Source organism: Nannobrachium achirus, assembly GCF_963921795.1.
Source record: "Nannobrachium achirus genome assembly, chromosome: 15".
Taxonomy (NCBI): Eukaryota; Metazoa; Chordata; class Actinopteri; order Myctophiformes; family Myctophidae; genus Nannobrachium; species Nannobrachium achirus.
In genome coordinates, this window is record NC_137822.1 from 8255095 (window position 1) to 8273148 (window position 18054).

The following is an 18054-nucleotide window of genomic DNA, read 5'->3' on the forward strand; positions in this document are numbered from 1 at the left end:
AACGACTCAACGGAGAGCATCACACTCCCTCGAGCCTGCCACTGCGCACGCTGAGTTTGAAGACGGTCGGTCTCATAAATGCACGCTACCATATAAGGGCATAGCGGTCAGATATGGCTCTGGACAACCAGATCTCCATATTATGTCTATGGGCATATTGGGTTTATGGTTATGTGTGAGTCATAATGACGCGGCCTTTGTCCTGCCTATATGTACAGTATATGGGCGTATCGTATCGGGGTAGGGCTGAGGTCTGCCCGCCGCCTATCCCAGTAGTCAATTTTAATATCCACAAGTTTCCGCGGGAGTTTACTGGAGACTATCGGGACCAAACTTCCGGGTTTAACAGCAGACATACAAGCTCACGTCGCGTCGCAGATGCAACCCGTTGTGAGCTTGTAAATCGGCGCCGGAAGCTCGGTGCAGACGTCTGCGCAATGCACTATGGGGCGTTGGAAACTCGTGGATAGGATACAATTATGCTAGAATCCTCTATATACTTTCCTGGCATAGATGCTTTAAAGGAAATCCTTTCTTTATAAAGGAACAAAGTTACTTAAATTAAAGACGCACAGACAACAGATATAAAACAAGAGTGTGTGTGTGTGTGGGATCGATCTGTAAAGCAGTAGTGTAGTTAGACACAAACACCTGCCACAACACTTAAGGACTCATGCCACACTCCTGCCACTCGCTCCTCTGGGAAAAACATCAACCGTGCATTTCACTACAAAACATGCGACATGGCGTGCAGGGGGCAGCTGGCCTGGCATCCGGAAGCTTTAGGAGACCACAAGTGAAAAGACGGGGGAACTATCTCAGAAACAAGTGTTTAAGTTAATGCTAGGAGGTAGGTTAGCAGTCAGTGTAGAGGGAAAATTCCAATAAAAGGCTAATTGCGAGAAAGACAGAGGAACATTTACTGAAAGATCTTACTTAATCTGAAAAATCTCAAGTCTAAAAGTGGTTTGAAAAAGCATGGTTCAGCATTAAGCAACATAGCTACATACTGAAATTGCTACAGTATAATTTATATACAGGGTTCCCACACATTTTTACCAATTCATTTCCAAACCTTTCCAGAATATTTAACCCAATTTCCAGGACTATATAACAATAATTCACCTCAATAACAGGTCGCTTACTCCTATGCGCAATGCCCAAAGACAAGTAGTGTATGCCAGTGGTTCTCAACCTTTTCAGGCCGTGACCCCCGAAACAATCTTATTTTAACTGGGGACCCGGCACCCTGTCGAGCACTAAGAGTTGAGGAATTTTGTATAACACGGTTCTATTGTGAAAATAGCCGATCTACATGCTCACAACGCCTCGGAACGCGAGGCGTTGTGAGCATGTAGATCGTCTATTTTCTATTTTTTTTATTTGCCTCTAATATTTGACAATTTGGCCCATGTTTAATTTGTCATTTCAGAGGTATTAACAAAATCAATAACCAAAGACAATGCATAGGTATTTTTTCCAGGACCTTCCAGGACCAGTATTGGAAAAATATTTTTCCAATTTCAAAATATTTCCAGGAATTTCATGACCGTGGGAACCCTGTATATATCTTCATGAAGGAGAGAGATAGAGCACAAGGATTAGATCCGCGATGCACCCGGATAGCCTCAGGATGCCAACCGCCAGCTACCCGTTTCCAAAAAGACCACGGTAGGTAGCCGTAAAAAGGACTGTACTATGAACAATTAAGGTAGGCACAGACCAAGCAGTTGGTTATACAGCTTGGCACGCAGACACCGGACGAGAGAGACTGCAGCAAGGGTTTGACGTGATCGTGTGTTAAGTTCGTCCACACCTTAGGCTTCGACTTGGGGCTGGCGCCGTCGGGCCCGTCCTCGCAGGGCTCGTCAGGCCGACCGCTGGCATTGAGCCAGCGGCTCTTGTCGCGCGAGCCGCGCTGGAAGCTGTGTTTCAGCGGGGAGCGAGCCCCCGAGTCACTGTCCTCCCCGTAGGAGTAGCTGCCGTGGGCGGAGGGAGCGATCTCCACGTCACTGTACTTTTTGTTTTTGTCCCGCAGGGCCGGGCAGCGGTACGGGTAGCCTGTCCTGTAGCCCTGTAGAGAGGTGACAAGAGAAACAAAAGGTTATAAACTGCATGACCACATGAAAAAAAAAACGAAAAAAATAAACGCTAGAGCCCTGCCAGATGTTTGGGTCTGATGCTAATCCCGATTTTGGAGATTCCTAGATCACCGGATAATTCAAAAGTTTTCTACTAGCTTAACAATGTGTGGCGATTTCCTTTTTTGTTTGAAAATGTTCACCTATAACGACATGCCCAAAATAGGGACACCGGGCTGAAAGTGGTGAAAAATCAAGGCAACATCGGCTGCATAATTACATTTTCAATACTGAAAAAGTCAAATAATAGCCGATAAGTCGGCCAAACTGATATACTGCATTGCCTGGGGTCCAAACACTCAAGCGCAAGCAATACCGTCGCTGTTGGTCGGAAAGTTGGTTTCCTCCCGACAGCGACATACATAAATAGAAATACGATAGAGAAAGAACAAAAATAAAAAAGATTCATTCAAAGAATAATGTTTTCAGGTATTTAACCACTTGAGCCGTCATTACCTAATAAAACTTGACCTTTTACTCTGTACTTAGTCTGCTCTTTTTCCCCTCTACACCAAAAATCGTTGCCAAAAATAGCCGATCTGCAAGCTCACAACGCCTCGCAGCGCGAGGCGGTGAGCTTGTAGATCTGCTATTTTTGGCTAGAGTTCTCAGAATATGGACACTAGGGTTCAAATTGTTAATATAAAAAGGACTGGAAGATTTGGAGGACCCCTCTGTAGTAACTCTGAGGACCCCATGTTGAAGACCCCTGCTCTAAAATCGAAAGTGCAAACGTGAAATGCTCCTACCAGGTTGTCCAACATTCTCATGAGAGCCTCAAACTCCTGCTCCCCGATCTGCCACTTGGGCTGTGCGGGAGACCCGTCAGCAGCTGGCTCAGGGACCCGCGGGCGGGACTTGTACTTGGCCGGGTCCAGCATCACCAGGTTGTCTGGCCCCCCTGCACTGGCTAAGGTTCTCACCTGGAGAGTCATTAGGATGGGATGGGTGGCACAGACAGAGACGAGACCGACAACACAAGACAGAGAGGAACATAGGAGGACATGAGGACATGATGTAGGCACACAAACACACATACATATACGACACATCCAAATATGAAATACAAACATACACATGGGTTAAAGACATACATATATATGTGTATAGGGTGCCTATGTATTGATAAAAGCACTCAATAATGCACATCAAACTATAATGATGAGTCATAACGAGCTCTGCGTGTGTGTGTGTGTGTGTGTGTGTGTGTGTGTGTGTGTGTGTGTGTGTGTGTGTGTGTCCTACCTGGATCTCGCAGGCAGTAACCAGGTTATGGATGTAATAGAAGGCCTCCTCCACGGTCTCTCCTACAGATACTAAGCCATGGTTCCTCAGGATTAGAACCTGGATGATACAAGAATCATTGTCAATGCAAACACATTATTTACCTTGTGTACGATATCTATCCACAACTTTCCAACATCCCATCGAGCGGCATTTCCGGCGTCACAGCCAAGTGTGATCTACAAGCTCACAACGGTTGCATCTGCGACGCGACGTGAGCTTGTATGTCTGCTGTTAACCGGAAGTGTCCTGCAGATAATGCTACAGTAAAGTCTTGCGGAAACAGGTGGATAGAATTACTATTGAGGAAGAGTGTATTTGCAATTATTGAAAATTAATCATTAAAATTGAGAATGAGTTCAGGTTTGTGTTCAATTGTCTAACCCATCATGTGTGTTTAAAATTTGTATCAAAACTCTACTTAATATAGTTAAGTCACGAGATATCAAGAGGTACTTAAGAATTAAGTAATGCAGATGTTCAACAATAATTTAACTCTTGAGAGCGTAAAATTAAACCAAATGGACCCTTAAAAATAAAATAAAAAAAAGAATAGCACCCACACACTACAATATTAGAGAAGGTGAGTGATGCAAGTTCTAATCTTTTTCAGCGCCATCTCAAACCAGCACCACAGCAGCCAAGCCTCACACATATTTCCTGTCACCATCGCCACAGGACGTACGTTTCAAGAACTGGGAGTAGCAGTGGTCGACAGAGCCCAGTGGAAAAGATGTGGCATCCACGATCTTGACTCCAGTCGAAGGATGATCAACCCAGTACGGCAACAAGAGATGTGCATATTTTATCAGCTACTTAGAAAATACACAATTGAATGTACCTTGCTGTTGGGGCCAAGGTTCCGCTGTATGAGAACAGTCTCCTCCTCGTCCACTAGTATGCCATGATAGTCATGGTATGCCACTTCACCCAGGGACAGAGCCTCTGGTGAGATGGGCAACAGACCACACTTCATGGCAGACACCTGGAACATAAACATCACAATGTGACTAAGACATTTACACAACCAACTGTTTTGTTGGTGTTGTTTCGCATTACATTGTTGATGTCGGGCAGAAACCTTGTACTCCATATTTAAAATGTTCTTTCAACAGTTTTTCCGTAAACGAATGCACGACACTCTTGTGCGATTGTACAAGTACAAGGGTGTGTGTGTGTGTGTGTGCCAAAGCAGCTAAAATAGCTCATCTGCAAGGTCACAGCATGCTGCGATGTGACGAGCTTGTACGTCTGCCATTATCGCTGTTTTGAAATGTTTTGAAAGTGAACGCGGTTATGTCCATCGTTATTACAAATATTTAAATCAGTGAAAAGTATTACTTTGAAAAGTATTACTTGGAGCTTGTGAGTAAATAATGACTGCACTGAACCAAATTATTCTTTTTTTTTTTTTCATAAAGGGAAAAATAACAACTATGGACGCACAAGGTTTCTAACCCAAGAGTAACGATATACATTGTTATGAGCTGTTCCTTACCGCGGCACCGGCCGGTGTGTGTATATGTACAATGCACTTGATGTCAGGCCGGGCAGCATAGATGGCAGAATGGAGGACGAAGCCAGCCTGGTTCACCCCCAGGTTGGTGCTTCCCCGGTCCACTATCTCACCCTGAAGGTTGATCTTCACCTGGAGGAGGGACAATCACCGTGGGTTACAACAGTGGTTCTCAACCTTTTAAGGCTGCGAAGAGTTACATTTTGCATAACACGGTTCTATTGTGAAAATAGCCGATCTACATGGTCACAACGCCTCGCAGTGAGCATGTAGATCGGCTATTTTCACAATTTCTGCCTCTAATATTTGACAATTTAGCCAATGTTTAATTTGTCATTTTAGAGGCATTAACTCTTTGAGTGCCAATCCCGAACTAGTTCGGCTTTATTAGCGTATCGTAGAGTGCCGATCCCGAACAAGTTCGGCTTTTTTTTTTTTTTTTTTTTTTTTAATTTTTGAAAAAGATTTTTTTGAATTTTTTTTTTTTTTTTTTGGACCCCATCAAATCTGGTGAACATGATTTCAATCGCGATTTTGCATGTTCCACCCCCATACAACCCCATCTAACATACAGGGCAGCCATTTTTGTTTACATTACATGTAAAACATAATGGCGATTATCTCAAGAATGCCTGAACGGATTTCCAATCGGATTTTTTTGTTTGAAAGCTGTGAACAAACTGCACAAATCCACTCCAATGCAATCCAGGATTGCATTGGATTTTTTAGAGCTCATTCTTCTCTGTTTTTTTCCCATGCATGAGGTGTGCAAGGTTTAATCATGGCTAAGTTGACGAAAATAAGGCTTCTAAAATGCTTGGTAGCCAATAGCTAACTTCAAGCTAACTTCATCCTCTTCCTGTACATGCACAAAGGAAAGTGTTCAGGCAAGTCATGGCTCCAGGGCTTGGGCATGCATTACCAGCATATCTCTATTATTCTCTGGTCACTGGGCGCCCCCTAGTGGTGATAGGCTGGCACTCAATGAGTTAAAAAGTCCTTAAATTGTCACTTTAGAAATGTGCATATACCCCCGCCTATACACTTTAACATTATGTTGGTTTGTTTACTGTTGAGTGAGAAAACAATGTTGCCCATTAAGTTAATCATCTGGGGACGCCCCCAAATAATTTGAGGACCTCCCTGGGGTTCCCGACCCACAGGTTGAGAACCACTGGGTTACAACATACATTATGTTTTGTGACCAATACAGCTGGCCAATTTAAGTCTGATTAATGCCCATCTAGGTTAGCCTGCAACTTTCGCATTATGTTGCAACAGGTATAAGTTTAAGTGAAACTCGATGTTGAAACTAAATCCCATTGTTCTGATGTGAGATTATGTATAGCTTGTAAAATGTCCTGTATGCCTGAAGTGAAGACACAAAACGACAGACATTGAACGATGCATTAAATGTAAAAGTAACATATTGTGGTAGAGTATGCTGGAAGTGAATCCCTTAACAAAGGCTTTAAAAGGTAAAATGTCTTAAAGAATAATAAAGAGACTTGTATATTGATCAGCATGATCATTATACATTTTTCTATGAAAATGTAGATGGCCTTAACATTTTCTTTTAGCGTTTGCGTTGCTTTATTTAAGAGAACAAATAGAAAATGCACATGCAAAAATAGTAACAGAGACAAAACAAAGACAGGGGTTTATGTGCGACAACGATTGGACCGATTCTAAGAAACGCTACATTAGACCCTTATTAGAACTTTTGGAAAATAAAGAGACAAGAACAGGGAAAAGAGAATGGAAAAAGGCCCATGACATGACATGAAGATGGAAATAGTTATGTAAAGATATTCACCAGACTAGAGGCAGTGACTTCACTGTACAGGAGCCCAAATGGAACAATCAGAAAGCGCTCCTGGTCTGAGTTCACCCTCACCTACAGGACAAAGAAGGAGAACATTGGCAAAAGGATCTTCACAAAGTCTCAGTAAAATGCTTTCATCGTTGATACTACCTATAAAGCACAGCATAAAAAAATAACCCAAAGAACTATCAGGAGTCTTATATTGTTAGCCGTTGGTGTGTTAGCGGCAACAGGTCTTATATTGTGAGGTGGTTGTAGATGTGTGTTCGTGATATTGTGTCTTACTCTGTGAGGTGGTTGTAGATGTTATGTTCATGATAAACATGTCTTACTGTGAGGTGGTTGTAGATCTATCTTATTGATAGCGTGTCTTACAGTGAGGTGGTTGTAGATCTATCTTATTGATAACATGTCTTACTGTGAGGTGGTTGTAGATCTATCTTATTGATAGCGTGTCTTACTGTGAGGTGGTTGTAGATGTACAGTATGTTCATGATAACATGTCTTACTGTGAGGTGGTTGTAGATGTACAGTATGTTTGTGATAACATGTCTTACTGTGAGGTGGTTGTAGATGTATCTGATAACGTGTCTTACTGTGAGGTGGTTGTAGATGTACAGTATGTTTGTGATAACGTGTCTTACTGTGAGGTGGTTGTAGATGTACAGTATGTTTGTGATAACGTGTCTTACTGTGAGGTGGTTGTAGATGTACAGTATGTTTGTGATAACGTGTCTTACTGTGAGGTGGTTGTAGATGTACAGTATGTTTGTGATAACGTGTCTTACTGTGAGGTGGTTGTAGATGTACAGTATGTTTGTGATAACGTGTCTTACTGTGAGGTGGTTGTAGATGTACAGTATGTTTGTGATAACGTGTCTTACTGTGAGGTGGTTGTAGATGTACAGTATGTTTGTGATAACATGTCTTACTGTGAGGTGGTTGTAGATGTACAGTATGTTTGTGATAACGTGTCTTACTGTGAGGTGGTTGTAGATGTACAGTATGTTTGTGATAACGTGTCTTACTGTGAGGTGGTTGTAGATGTACAGTATGTTTGTGATAACATGTCTTACTGTGAGGTGGTTGTAGATGTACAGTATGTTTGTGATAACGTGTCTTACTGTGAGGTGGTTGTAGATGTACAGTATGTTCATGATAACATGTCTTACTGTGAGGTGGTTGTAGATGTTATGTTCATGATAAACATGTCTTACTGTGAGGTGGTTGTAGATGTACAGTATGTTTGTGATAACGTGTCTTACTGTGAGGTGGTTGTAGATGTACAGTATGTTTGTGATAACGTGTCTTACTGTGAGGTGGTTGTAGATGTACAGTATGTTCATGATAACATGTCTTACTGTGAGGTGGTTGTAGATGTTATGTTCATGATAACATGTCTTACTGTGAGGTGGTTGTAGATGTACAGTATGTTTGTGATAACATGTCTTACTGTGAGGTGGTTGTAGATGTACAGTATGTTTGTGATAACGTGTCTTACTGTGAGGTGGTTGTAGATGTACAGTATGTTCATGATAACATGTCTTACTGTGAGGTGGTTGTAGATGTTATGTTCATGATAAACATGTCTTACTGTGAGGTGGTTGTAGATGTACAGTATGTTTGTGATAACGTGTCTTACTGTGAGGTGGTTGTAGATGTACAGTATGTTTGTGATAACGTGTCTTACTGTGAGGTGGTTGTAGATGTACAGTATGTTTGTGATAACGTGTCTTACTGTGAGGTGGTTGTAGATGTATGTTATTGATAACGTGTCTTACTGTGAGGTGGTTGTAGATGTACAGTATGTTTGTGATAACGTGTCTTACTGTGAGGTGGTTGTAGATGTACAGTATGTTTGTGATAACGTGTCTTACTGTGAGGTGGTTGTAGATGTACAGTATGTTCATGATAACATGTCTTACTGTGAGGTGGTTGTAGATGTTATGTTCATGATAAACATGTCTTACTGTGAGGTGGTTGTAGATGTACAGTATGTTTGTGATAACGTGTCTTACTGTGAGGTGGTTGTAGATGTACAGTATGTTTGTGATAACGTGTCTTACTGTGAGGTGGTTGTAGATGTACAGTATGTTTGTGATAACGTGTCTTACTGTGAGGTGGTTGTAGATGTACAGTATGTTTGTGATAGCGTGTCTTACTGTGAGGTGGTTGTAGATGTACAGTATGTTTGTGATAACGTGTCTTACTGTGAGGTGGTTGTAGATGAGCTGGGACCAGCCAAACAGGTCTGTGAGGCGGTAGAAAGCAGCCAGCTTGCACCGCAGCAGCTTCTCGCCCTTATCATAGGAGATGGAGTCTGAGCCACGCAGATCGTTCACTGGGGTCACCATGCCCAAACCTAAGGGGTGGGGGGGAAATAATTACAAAATCTTGTTGTAAATAAAAAAATCACACCCGTGTGAAGTGGAGCTGTGTGTGTGTGTGTGTGTGTGTGTGTGTGTGTGTGTGTGTGTGTGGGGGGGGGGGGGGGATCATGTGTACCGATTTTTGTGACATTTGAAGAAAATATGTAGGAAAAGGAGCAAAAAGTGTGTTTTGGAGAAAATTCAAGATGGCGGAAAATCTATCATGGCGCAAAGTGGGAATCCAGGGAAAAAATATTTTTAATTTTCCGACCTACGGTTCAAGAGTTACAGGCCAAAACGTAAAGTGGGGTGTTATGGCGCCACCATGCGGCCAAATGACACAATTATTTTTTATTTAATCCTTGAAATCATTATGAACCTCCTCTCCAAGTCTTGAAACTCTAGCCCCTATGGTTTGCGAGAGACAAATAATTGAATGTGAGTTTTTGCGATTCCCATTATAAGTCAATGGGGAAAATTAATTCACTAATAAATTAATATCAATTAAACTATTGAACCTTTCTCTTAGCAAGTTACTAGCCCACGATTCCCGAGTAAGCCGGTCGATTTGACATATGGCGCGAGTGTGTGGTGGCAAAACTGTGGGACTAGTAGCGTGCCGAAGTTTAGGAAGTTCAGGCTACATACAGACACACACACAGACACACAGACAGACAGACCCACACGGCCACGTATAGGGAGCCTGTGCTTCACACAGCTCCAAAAACAGCATATCCTGTCCTTGCTGATATTGTCAAGTAACTACATTTCGATGGATGCCTTTCAAACCCCCGATCTCAGAACACTTTCGAATCACTTGTGGCAAAGAGGAAAGGGTTGGCGAGCTTTAGTCTGTAAAAATAAGAATTCTAGTACTTTCCGATGCAACAGAAAGGATGTCATCGGGTCATAACCTATCCCAACAAATACCAAATTCTTCACCGACTGGGAAAGGGGGTTAAGAGTCTTACAGTGACACGTTAACACATAATGTGAGCCGAGGGTCGAACTGGCGAACCTTGGGATTCCCAGACGGCCTGAGAGGGTAGAGATCCACGTAACTCTGCATTTTACCATATTACATGTTTCGTGTTGGACAAATACGTATCTTATCTCCATAACCTTTATCTTCAAAACCTTTTCTATTTTCAAAGCATTTACAGGAATTTCATGACCTGACTGTGTGTACTCACTCATGTTGAGCGCGGCCATGCCCCCCTGCGGTGCAGCGGGGTACATGGAAGGGATGCTGGTGGTCATGAAGTCGGCGATCTGCTGCAGGGCCAGCAGGCTGGTGGGCGTCTTCCCCTTCTTCAGCTGGTCCTGGATCATGGTCTCCAGCTCGTCACAGAACGCCTGGGAGCACACAGGGCCACGCGGTGACACAAACACAATGACACGGGAGGGAGGGAGGGTCAAACACAGTGACAGACATGAACACAGAATGCATAGTGGCAGTATGATTACAGGATGACTGGACTAATCAAGACCACTATGTGTTGTATTCTGTCATTCCAAATGTATTGTTATGCTCAATTGTTCATACTCCTTCGTACACCAGTGTCGCTCGCCGAAAATAGTCGCTCTACAAGCTCACAACGCATCACATCCCTGGCGTGTTGTGAGCTTGTAGATCGGATAATTCCGACACGCAACACCATCATAGGACAGGGTTCCTACGGTTTTACGGTGTCCTATCTATCTATAGGATAGGCTTTAGGCTATCTATCCATCTCTCACACACACCTATATAAACACAGCGTCCTCCAATAGATGTTGACTCTTGAACTCATTAGTGTCTTTCATACACACAAAGAGGTTATTACACTGTGCATTCATTGTAGACAGACAGACGGACGGATGATAAACTTAGTATGAACTGCATCATGTGCTACTGGGAAAAGGGAGCTGGCATTTAGGCTCAAAGAATCCATTCACATGGCAGAAACGGTTGCCACAGCAATATGAAAAACGTTATCAAGTACTGCTCACAACAGGGGAATTCATCATCAGCAGATTCACGGTACACAAGCAATTTTGGTTTTTTATAATACCGGTATTACACAACTGGTCGGGGGAGAGAAGCCATGCAGGGACTGGAGGGTCACTGCATTTGTCACTGCACCTATACTCCTACGGGCTGGGGCGGCACCTGTCAGCAGGGAGTGTAGGACAAAGGCTCTACATCCTCCCGGTGGGGGCTCCTCACTGGAAGGTTAGGATACTACAGTGACGTTTTCAAAGCGGAAGTGATGCTATCCCAGATTTGACCAGCAGGCAGCGGCCCCTTCACTGTTCTACCGTGGTTCTGGGGGCTTGGCTTTAGGGATGGAACCTTATGAAAATTTCATGTCACGATTATTGTGACCAGAGAAATCGCGATTTACGATATTATCGCGATAACCAAAACCATTATCCTGGGGCTGAACATTTGCCAAAAAATAGCAGATCTACAAGCTCACAACGTGTCACGTTTGCGACGCGTTGTGAGCTTGTAGATCGGCTATTTTTTGTCAAAGAGATTTGATAGAGAGTGAAAAAAAGACTGTATCAAGTATGTATATTATAAGTACGTTTTACCGATAGGGGGTGTAAATGGCACCGGATATGCAGCTCGGCAAATAAAAGGTGAATTGATCCCAGTGCATGACGGAGGACAATTTCACGATAAATTAAATCTTCACAATACGATTATCGTGAGTGTTTCTCACGTTAAACGATATCACTTATCGTCCCATGCCTTCTTGGCTTTCTCTCCCTTTCTCTCTCCCACTCACCGGGCTCTGCAGGATCATGGACACCCTCTTCCTCTGCTCCATCATGTTGAAGTCCTGCCGCAGGTCGGGGGCCATGTTCCTCTCCCTCTGGTACTCCGGGCTGCTCTCGTCCACCCTGTCGAAGTAGCGCTCCTTGTGGGGGGCCGTGGTAGGCGGCGGCGCCGTCACCACCTCGGCACCTGACTCACCGTTCATCTCCGCGGGTTGTTGTTGGCCTCCTACGCAGAATGAAGAGTTACACACAGAGATGGAGCCGTTAATAAATGGTGAATGGTGCACTGCATTTGATGGTTGTGCATTACGTGTACATTCACCCTAACCTCGCATCAGTCTTTCCACCTTGGAGGAAAACTGGTATTTGTTTACAACGGGCCGTTTGATCCGTTCTATGCCTAAACTGGAAACAAGCAGAAGAAGCGGCGTCGCTTTGTTACGGTCCCCCGTTTGTTTCCCCAATCCCTATTTAAATGCTATAGAAGTGTAGTCTTGCCAGTCTTTGAGAGTTAGACTAAAAGATGGATATACCAAACAAACCTTTTTTAAATAGGCCAAATTATGTCCTTGAGCGTGGTGAATTGTTTTGGGTTAAAACTGAATGCGGTTTGGTAGTTCCGGCCAAAATGACGTAGGCTGTTTCCGCTCCCGACCAGTTCAAAAGCCCGAAATTGGAAGCGATCCCAGGCTACTTTCACCCATTCACACACACATTCATACACTGATGGCAGAGGAAACCATGCAAGGCACCAACCTGCTCACCAGGAGCAATTAGGGGTTCAGAGTCTTGCTCAAGGACACTTCGACACTAACTCTAAGGGAGCCGTTGTTCAGTAAATAAATAGTCACGAGAAAAAAAGGTTATGTCTTACATACATTTCAGAGCTTAAATTGAATTATACCGACATGAAATAAAAGCTTAATGGAATAAGTCCAAATAAAATTTCAGTAATTTCAAGAAATGTCTAACATTTGTGGTATGGCATTTAAACTTAACCCCCCACAGCAGCTTGTGACTGCTATAAACTTGGACAGAGCGCACACACACACACACACACACACACACACACACACACACACACACACACACACACACACACACACACACACACACACACACACACACACACACACACACACACACACACACACACACACACACACACACACACACACACACACACACACACACACACACACACACAAAAGAGCAATCAGCGAAGGGAGTGACTCTGATCTGCCGCTAAAGAGGAGATAAGATTCCATACAGTATGAATGTAAAATAAATGAAAGCAAAAACAGGAAATTAGGGCATTGCCAGCTGGCTGCTCTGACAGTCAATCACACAGAGCAGCCCTCTGCTCTGCTTCCCATCTCATCATGTGACTGACTGACTGGCTGCTGTCCTTCCCCAGCAGAGTGCTTTGCATCGATTTCCTCAGCGTTTCCTGTTGAGCCTGCAATCACAGTCACTCAACTGTCAAGGCTAGACAAGGTGGGCGGGGGGGAAAAAAACTAAAAACAATGGAAAATTATCCACTGTTTTTTTGCATTAACAGGCCAAAAACCACCTCCCTGCACAGACAACAACTCATCACCAGTAAGACTCCCTAATCGGGAGATAAGCGACCGTCAGGTCGCATAATGTTGTCTTCAAAAAGCAACCTCATGGTGGCGCTAGAAGAGGGCCATGTGAGAAATCAGGGGCGGAGGTTGTGGTTTGCCAGCCAAGGAGTGTGTGTGTAAAGTTTTGCATGGAAAGGGGCAACGGTGGCGGAGATAAGAGTAGGGCCAAAAGTGTGACATGACGGACAGACTGGCGGAGGGACAGACAGACAGCCGGTGGAGCTTTTCATTGAAACTTGCCAGCCCATAATCCATACTCTACCCAATATAAGATGAGAAGGACCTCTCAACACACGTGATGTTCATGAAAGCCATTTCAGAACAATATATAATGAAGATAACTGAAAGGCTAGACTGAGTGAGAGAACAAAATAAAGGGTTTCCAAATTACATGAAATACATATCCAAATGTTTTCTGACTGTTGTACGATGAATAGCGACAAAAGACAGACATTTGTGAAAACCTTTTCACCTATTATGAGTCTGTCATACCCAAAATAGTGACAACAGGTTGAAAAGTGGTTAAGATGCGTGGTCTCTGTGTGCCGGCCCTACATGCGCATGTGATGTGTAGGCAGGGGCGTCACACCACATTCTGGCCCTGGGTACAAGGATTCACTCCACTGCGGGCCCCCCATGAATGTTAACTATTGAAAAATAGCAGATATACAAGCTCACAGCGCGCGCTGTGAGCTTGTCTGCAATTTTTGAAAAATTGTGAAAATGTGTGCAAGATGTCAGTGGTGCTCAAACTTTTTCATGTCGAGGACCCCTAGGTGATGATATGTATTTGGCCACGGACCCCCATCTCAAAATATTTAGTTCCAAGGATCCGCCAGACGCAAAATTTGAGTTAAAAATATATATTCAAAGATTTGCACACATTTTCACGACTTTTTTCAATAGCTAAAGTTACTAGGGCCCCTCCACCCTGGGCCCTAGTAACCCAGTCCCACTTCCCCCCCCTTGTGACGCCCCTGTGTGTAGGCCTACATATGTGTACAGTACGTGCTCTCAGATAAACACAACTGTACATTATTCTACATCAATATGAGAGCTCAGCCAGACAGCCAAGTTTCCACACAGTGACACCATGACAACTACTGACCAAACGCAAAGCATCCAGAATCACAGCAGAGGACAGAAAAACAACCCTCCCATTGAGTGTGTATCTGTCTCTTTCTCTCAGCATTTTGTTAACTTTTCCCGCACCCTCAAAATAACATACTTCAGTACACACAAAGTCTTACTGTCGGGTTTTCCCTCTTTTTCTTCAGATTCTGAAATGTATGCATTTCTGTTATCAATTTCTGTTGCAACTCTGTGCTGGGCTATTCCAAAACCTGTATTGATGACTTTTTTTTTCATTACTTTTTTCACATGTAAACCAATTCAATTATGAAAATATCACTTTTTTTCACCAGTAAGAACTAGGGGAGCGCTCTGATTGATCGGCCAACAATATTAATTGGCCAATTTTTCCTCCAAATCGGTGAAATGCCAAATAAAAAATAAAATGCGACATTTTATGATTTCTTTATGAAGAGATTGTTTACCAAATTCAAAATGTAAAACTTTGCATGTTAAATCATATAGCCGATATATATAATGAATAATATGGAGGGCCTATTCAAGAGTTGAATTTGGGCAAACTTAATCAAAGCAAACCACTATGCAATAATGTGGGTGTGGGTAAGACCATTTGACAGCCAATACAGATAAGTTTAAGTAAGTGTAAACTTTCTTTCTTCTTTCTGGTATTGGCCAAAGCTGAGGAAAAGTATAGGTGATCGGTATCAGCCCCAAACTAGTCAGACAAATCCAGCTTTAAGAATGACCCAATCCATCGAGTAACTAAAAGGTAACAAATCCCTGTAAAAGGCAATGGTATCAATGTATATCTTAGCGAAAGCTGAGCTCTTGGTGAAACGCCTATCTGTTCACTCACAGTAAATAATTACAAGCTGATTGCCAAATGTAATGTATATCCTAAATTACACTAAAACTGCTACAGTATGGAGAGACACACACTATTACTGTATAAAAATAGTAGTCTTACGCCTTCCTCGTCTGAACAAATTCAGGATGGTCCCCAGAGTAGAGATATAATTCAGATATTTCTCCTCAGAGTCCACCCTCTGCAGCGTCCCTCTAATCAGCCTTTCCATCTTAAAATCTCAAAGAGAAATGAATATTTGAGGAAAGCAGGCTGCCTCCTCTTCCACAGAATTCAAGATGGGGGCCACTGTCGTTCCATCTCACTGGGGTGATTATTAGGATTCAAATCAGTTATTGACACAAGAATAGAGGAGACCAGTCCAGTGCCAAATGGGCTGTAGTCACCATTGGTGAGAGAAAGCTCTAATGCCTGGCCTGAGTGGCCTCATGGCCTGTTATTAACATGGCTATATAGGCTATTGCTGATTCACTGCAAATGACTCAGTCAGTTTTTAGAGTTAGAGTTTACAGGAGATTATAACCCCAACCTGCTGTTTACCTGAACTAGCCCTTACCCGTTCAAAGATATGAGCTCCGAAATGATGTGCAGTGTGTGGGTTATGGGATGTGCACTGTGCACACAGTATATGAGGGATGGAAAGTAACTTTAACTGGTGCTTGCATGCTAATATGTAGGAGCATCAATGTAAGAAATACCCGTTCCATTTAACAGCTACAGAGATACTGTGTACCGATCTGCATGATTTTTGGACAACATCTGTAACATCTGTAACAACACCTAACAGTTATGTTAGGTGTGTTCATCTGCTAATGGTGATGCGATTTCAGATCAATTGCTCCAGCCACTGAGGAGAAACGCTGTTTCAGACAGACAGACAGACAGACAGACAGACAGACACTCACTCACTCACTCAGACAGACATTCGCAAAATTATAGTATAGACTAGCCCTTACCCGTTCAAAGATATGAGCTCCAAAATGATGTGCAGTGTGTGGGTTATGGGGTGCACACAGTATATGAGGGATGGAAAGTAACTTTAACTGGTGCTTGCATGATAATATGTAGGAGCATCAATGTAAGAAACCCGTTTCGTTTAATGGCTACAGAGATACTGTCCCCCCCCCCAGCCCGCCCGCCCACCCACCCGCCTGCACACACACCCGCCTGCCTGCACACACACACGCACACAGACACACACAGCTGGTTAAACATGTTGCCTCATGCTAGATGCAGAATAGATTAGCCTCAAGCTAGATGCAGAATAGATAGATACACCATAAAAATGCTAATATACAGCATACGATTTGTGAAAGTGACAAACGGGCTTCACAGTTATGTTAGGTGTGTTCATATGCTAATTGTGATGCGATTTCAGATCAATTGCTCCAGCCACTGAGGAGAAACGCTGTTTCAGACAGACAGACAGACAGACAGACAGACAGACAGACAGACAGACAGACAGACAGACAGACAGACAGACAGACAGACAGACAGACAGACAGACAGACAGACAGACAGACAGACAGACAGACAGACAGACAGACAGACAGACAGACAGACAGACAGACAGACAGACAGACAGACAGACAGACAGACAGACAGACAGACAGACAGACAGACAGACAGACAGACAGACAGACAGACAGACAGACAGACAGACAGACAGACAGACAGACAGACAGACAGACAGACAGACAGACAGACAGACAGACAGACAGACAGACAGACAGACAGACAGACAGACAGACAGACAGACAGACAGACAGACAGACAGACAGACAGACAGACAGACAGACAGACAGACAGACAGACAGACAGACAGACAGACAGACAGACAGACAGACAGACAGACAGACAGACAGACAGACAGACAGACAGACAGACAGACAGACAGACAGACAGACAGACAGACAGACAGACAGACAGACAGACAGACAGACAGACAGACAGACAGACAGACAGACAGACAGACAGACAGACAGACAGACAGACAGACAGACAGACAGACAGACAGACAGACAGACAGACAGACAGACAGACAGACAGACAGACAGACAGACAGACAGACAGACAGACAGACAGACAGACAGACAGACAGACAGACAGACAGACAGACAGACAGACAGACAGACAGACAGACAGACAGACAGACAGACAGACAGACAGACAGACAGACAGACAGACAGACAGACAGACAGACAGACAGACAGACAGACAGACAGACAGACAGACAGACAGACAGACAGACAGACAGACAGACAGACAGACAGACAGACAGACAGACAGACAGACAGACAGACAGACAGACAGACAGACAGACAGACAGACAGACAGACAGACAGACAGACAGACAGACAGACAGACAGACAGACAGACAGACAGACAGACAGACAGACAGACAGACAGACAGACAGACACTCACTCACTCACTCACTCACTCACTCACTCACTCACTCACTCACTCACTCACTCACTCACTCAGACAGACAGACAGACATTCGCAAAATTATAGTATAGATGTCACCATGGTGGTTGCAAACTAAATCAGAGACTTGCCACTTT

The 18054-nt window shown here is 43.6% G+C and overlaps 1 protein-coding gene across 9 annotated transcripts in view; it reads right to left on the reverse strand.

Moving 5' to 3' along the window:
• Nucleotides 1–18054, reverse strand: part of add1 (adducin 1 (alpha)) — a 57595-nt gene that overhangs the window by 22671 nt on the left and 16870 nt on the right. For all 9 annotated transcript variants that reach the window (XM_080743304.1, XM_080743308.1, XM_080743303.1 and 6 more), the window contains exons 2-10: nucleotides 11913–12130; nucleotides 10329–10491; nucleotides 8977–9128; nucleotides 6758–6838; nucleotides 4924–5073; nucleotides 4267–4410; nucleotides 3387–3485; nucleotides 2891–3064; nucleotides 1817–2074 (exon numbers count right to left, since the gene is read on the reverse strand). In XM_080743304.1, the coding sequence (XP_080599430.1) occupies nucleotides 1817–2074; nucleotides 2891–3064; nucleotides 3387–3485; nucleotides 4267–4410; nucleotides 4924–5073; nucleotides 6758–6838; nucleotides 8977–9128; nucleotides 10329–10491; nucleotides 11913–12107 (1416 nt within the window). In that variant the 5' untranslated portion in view covers nucleotides 12108–12130. The remainder of the gene's footprint in view (nucleotides 1–1816; nucleotides 2075–2890; nucleotides 3065–3386; nucleotides 3486–4266; nucleotides 4411–4923; nucleotides 5074–6757; nucleotides 6839–8976; nucleotides 9129–10328; nucleotides 10492–11912; nucleotides 12131–18054) is intronic.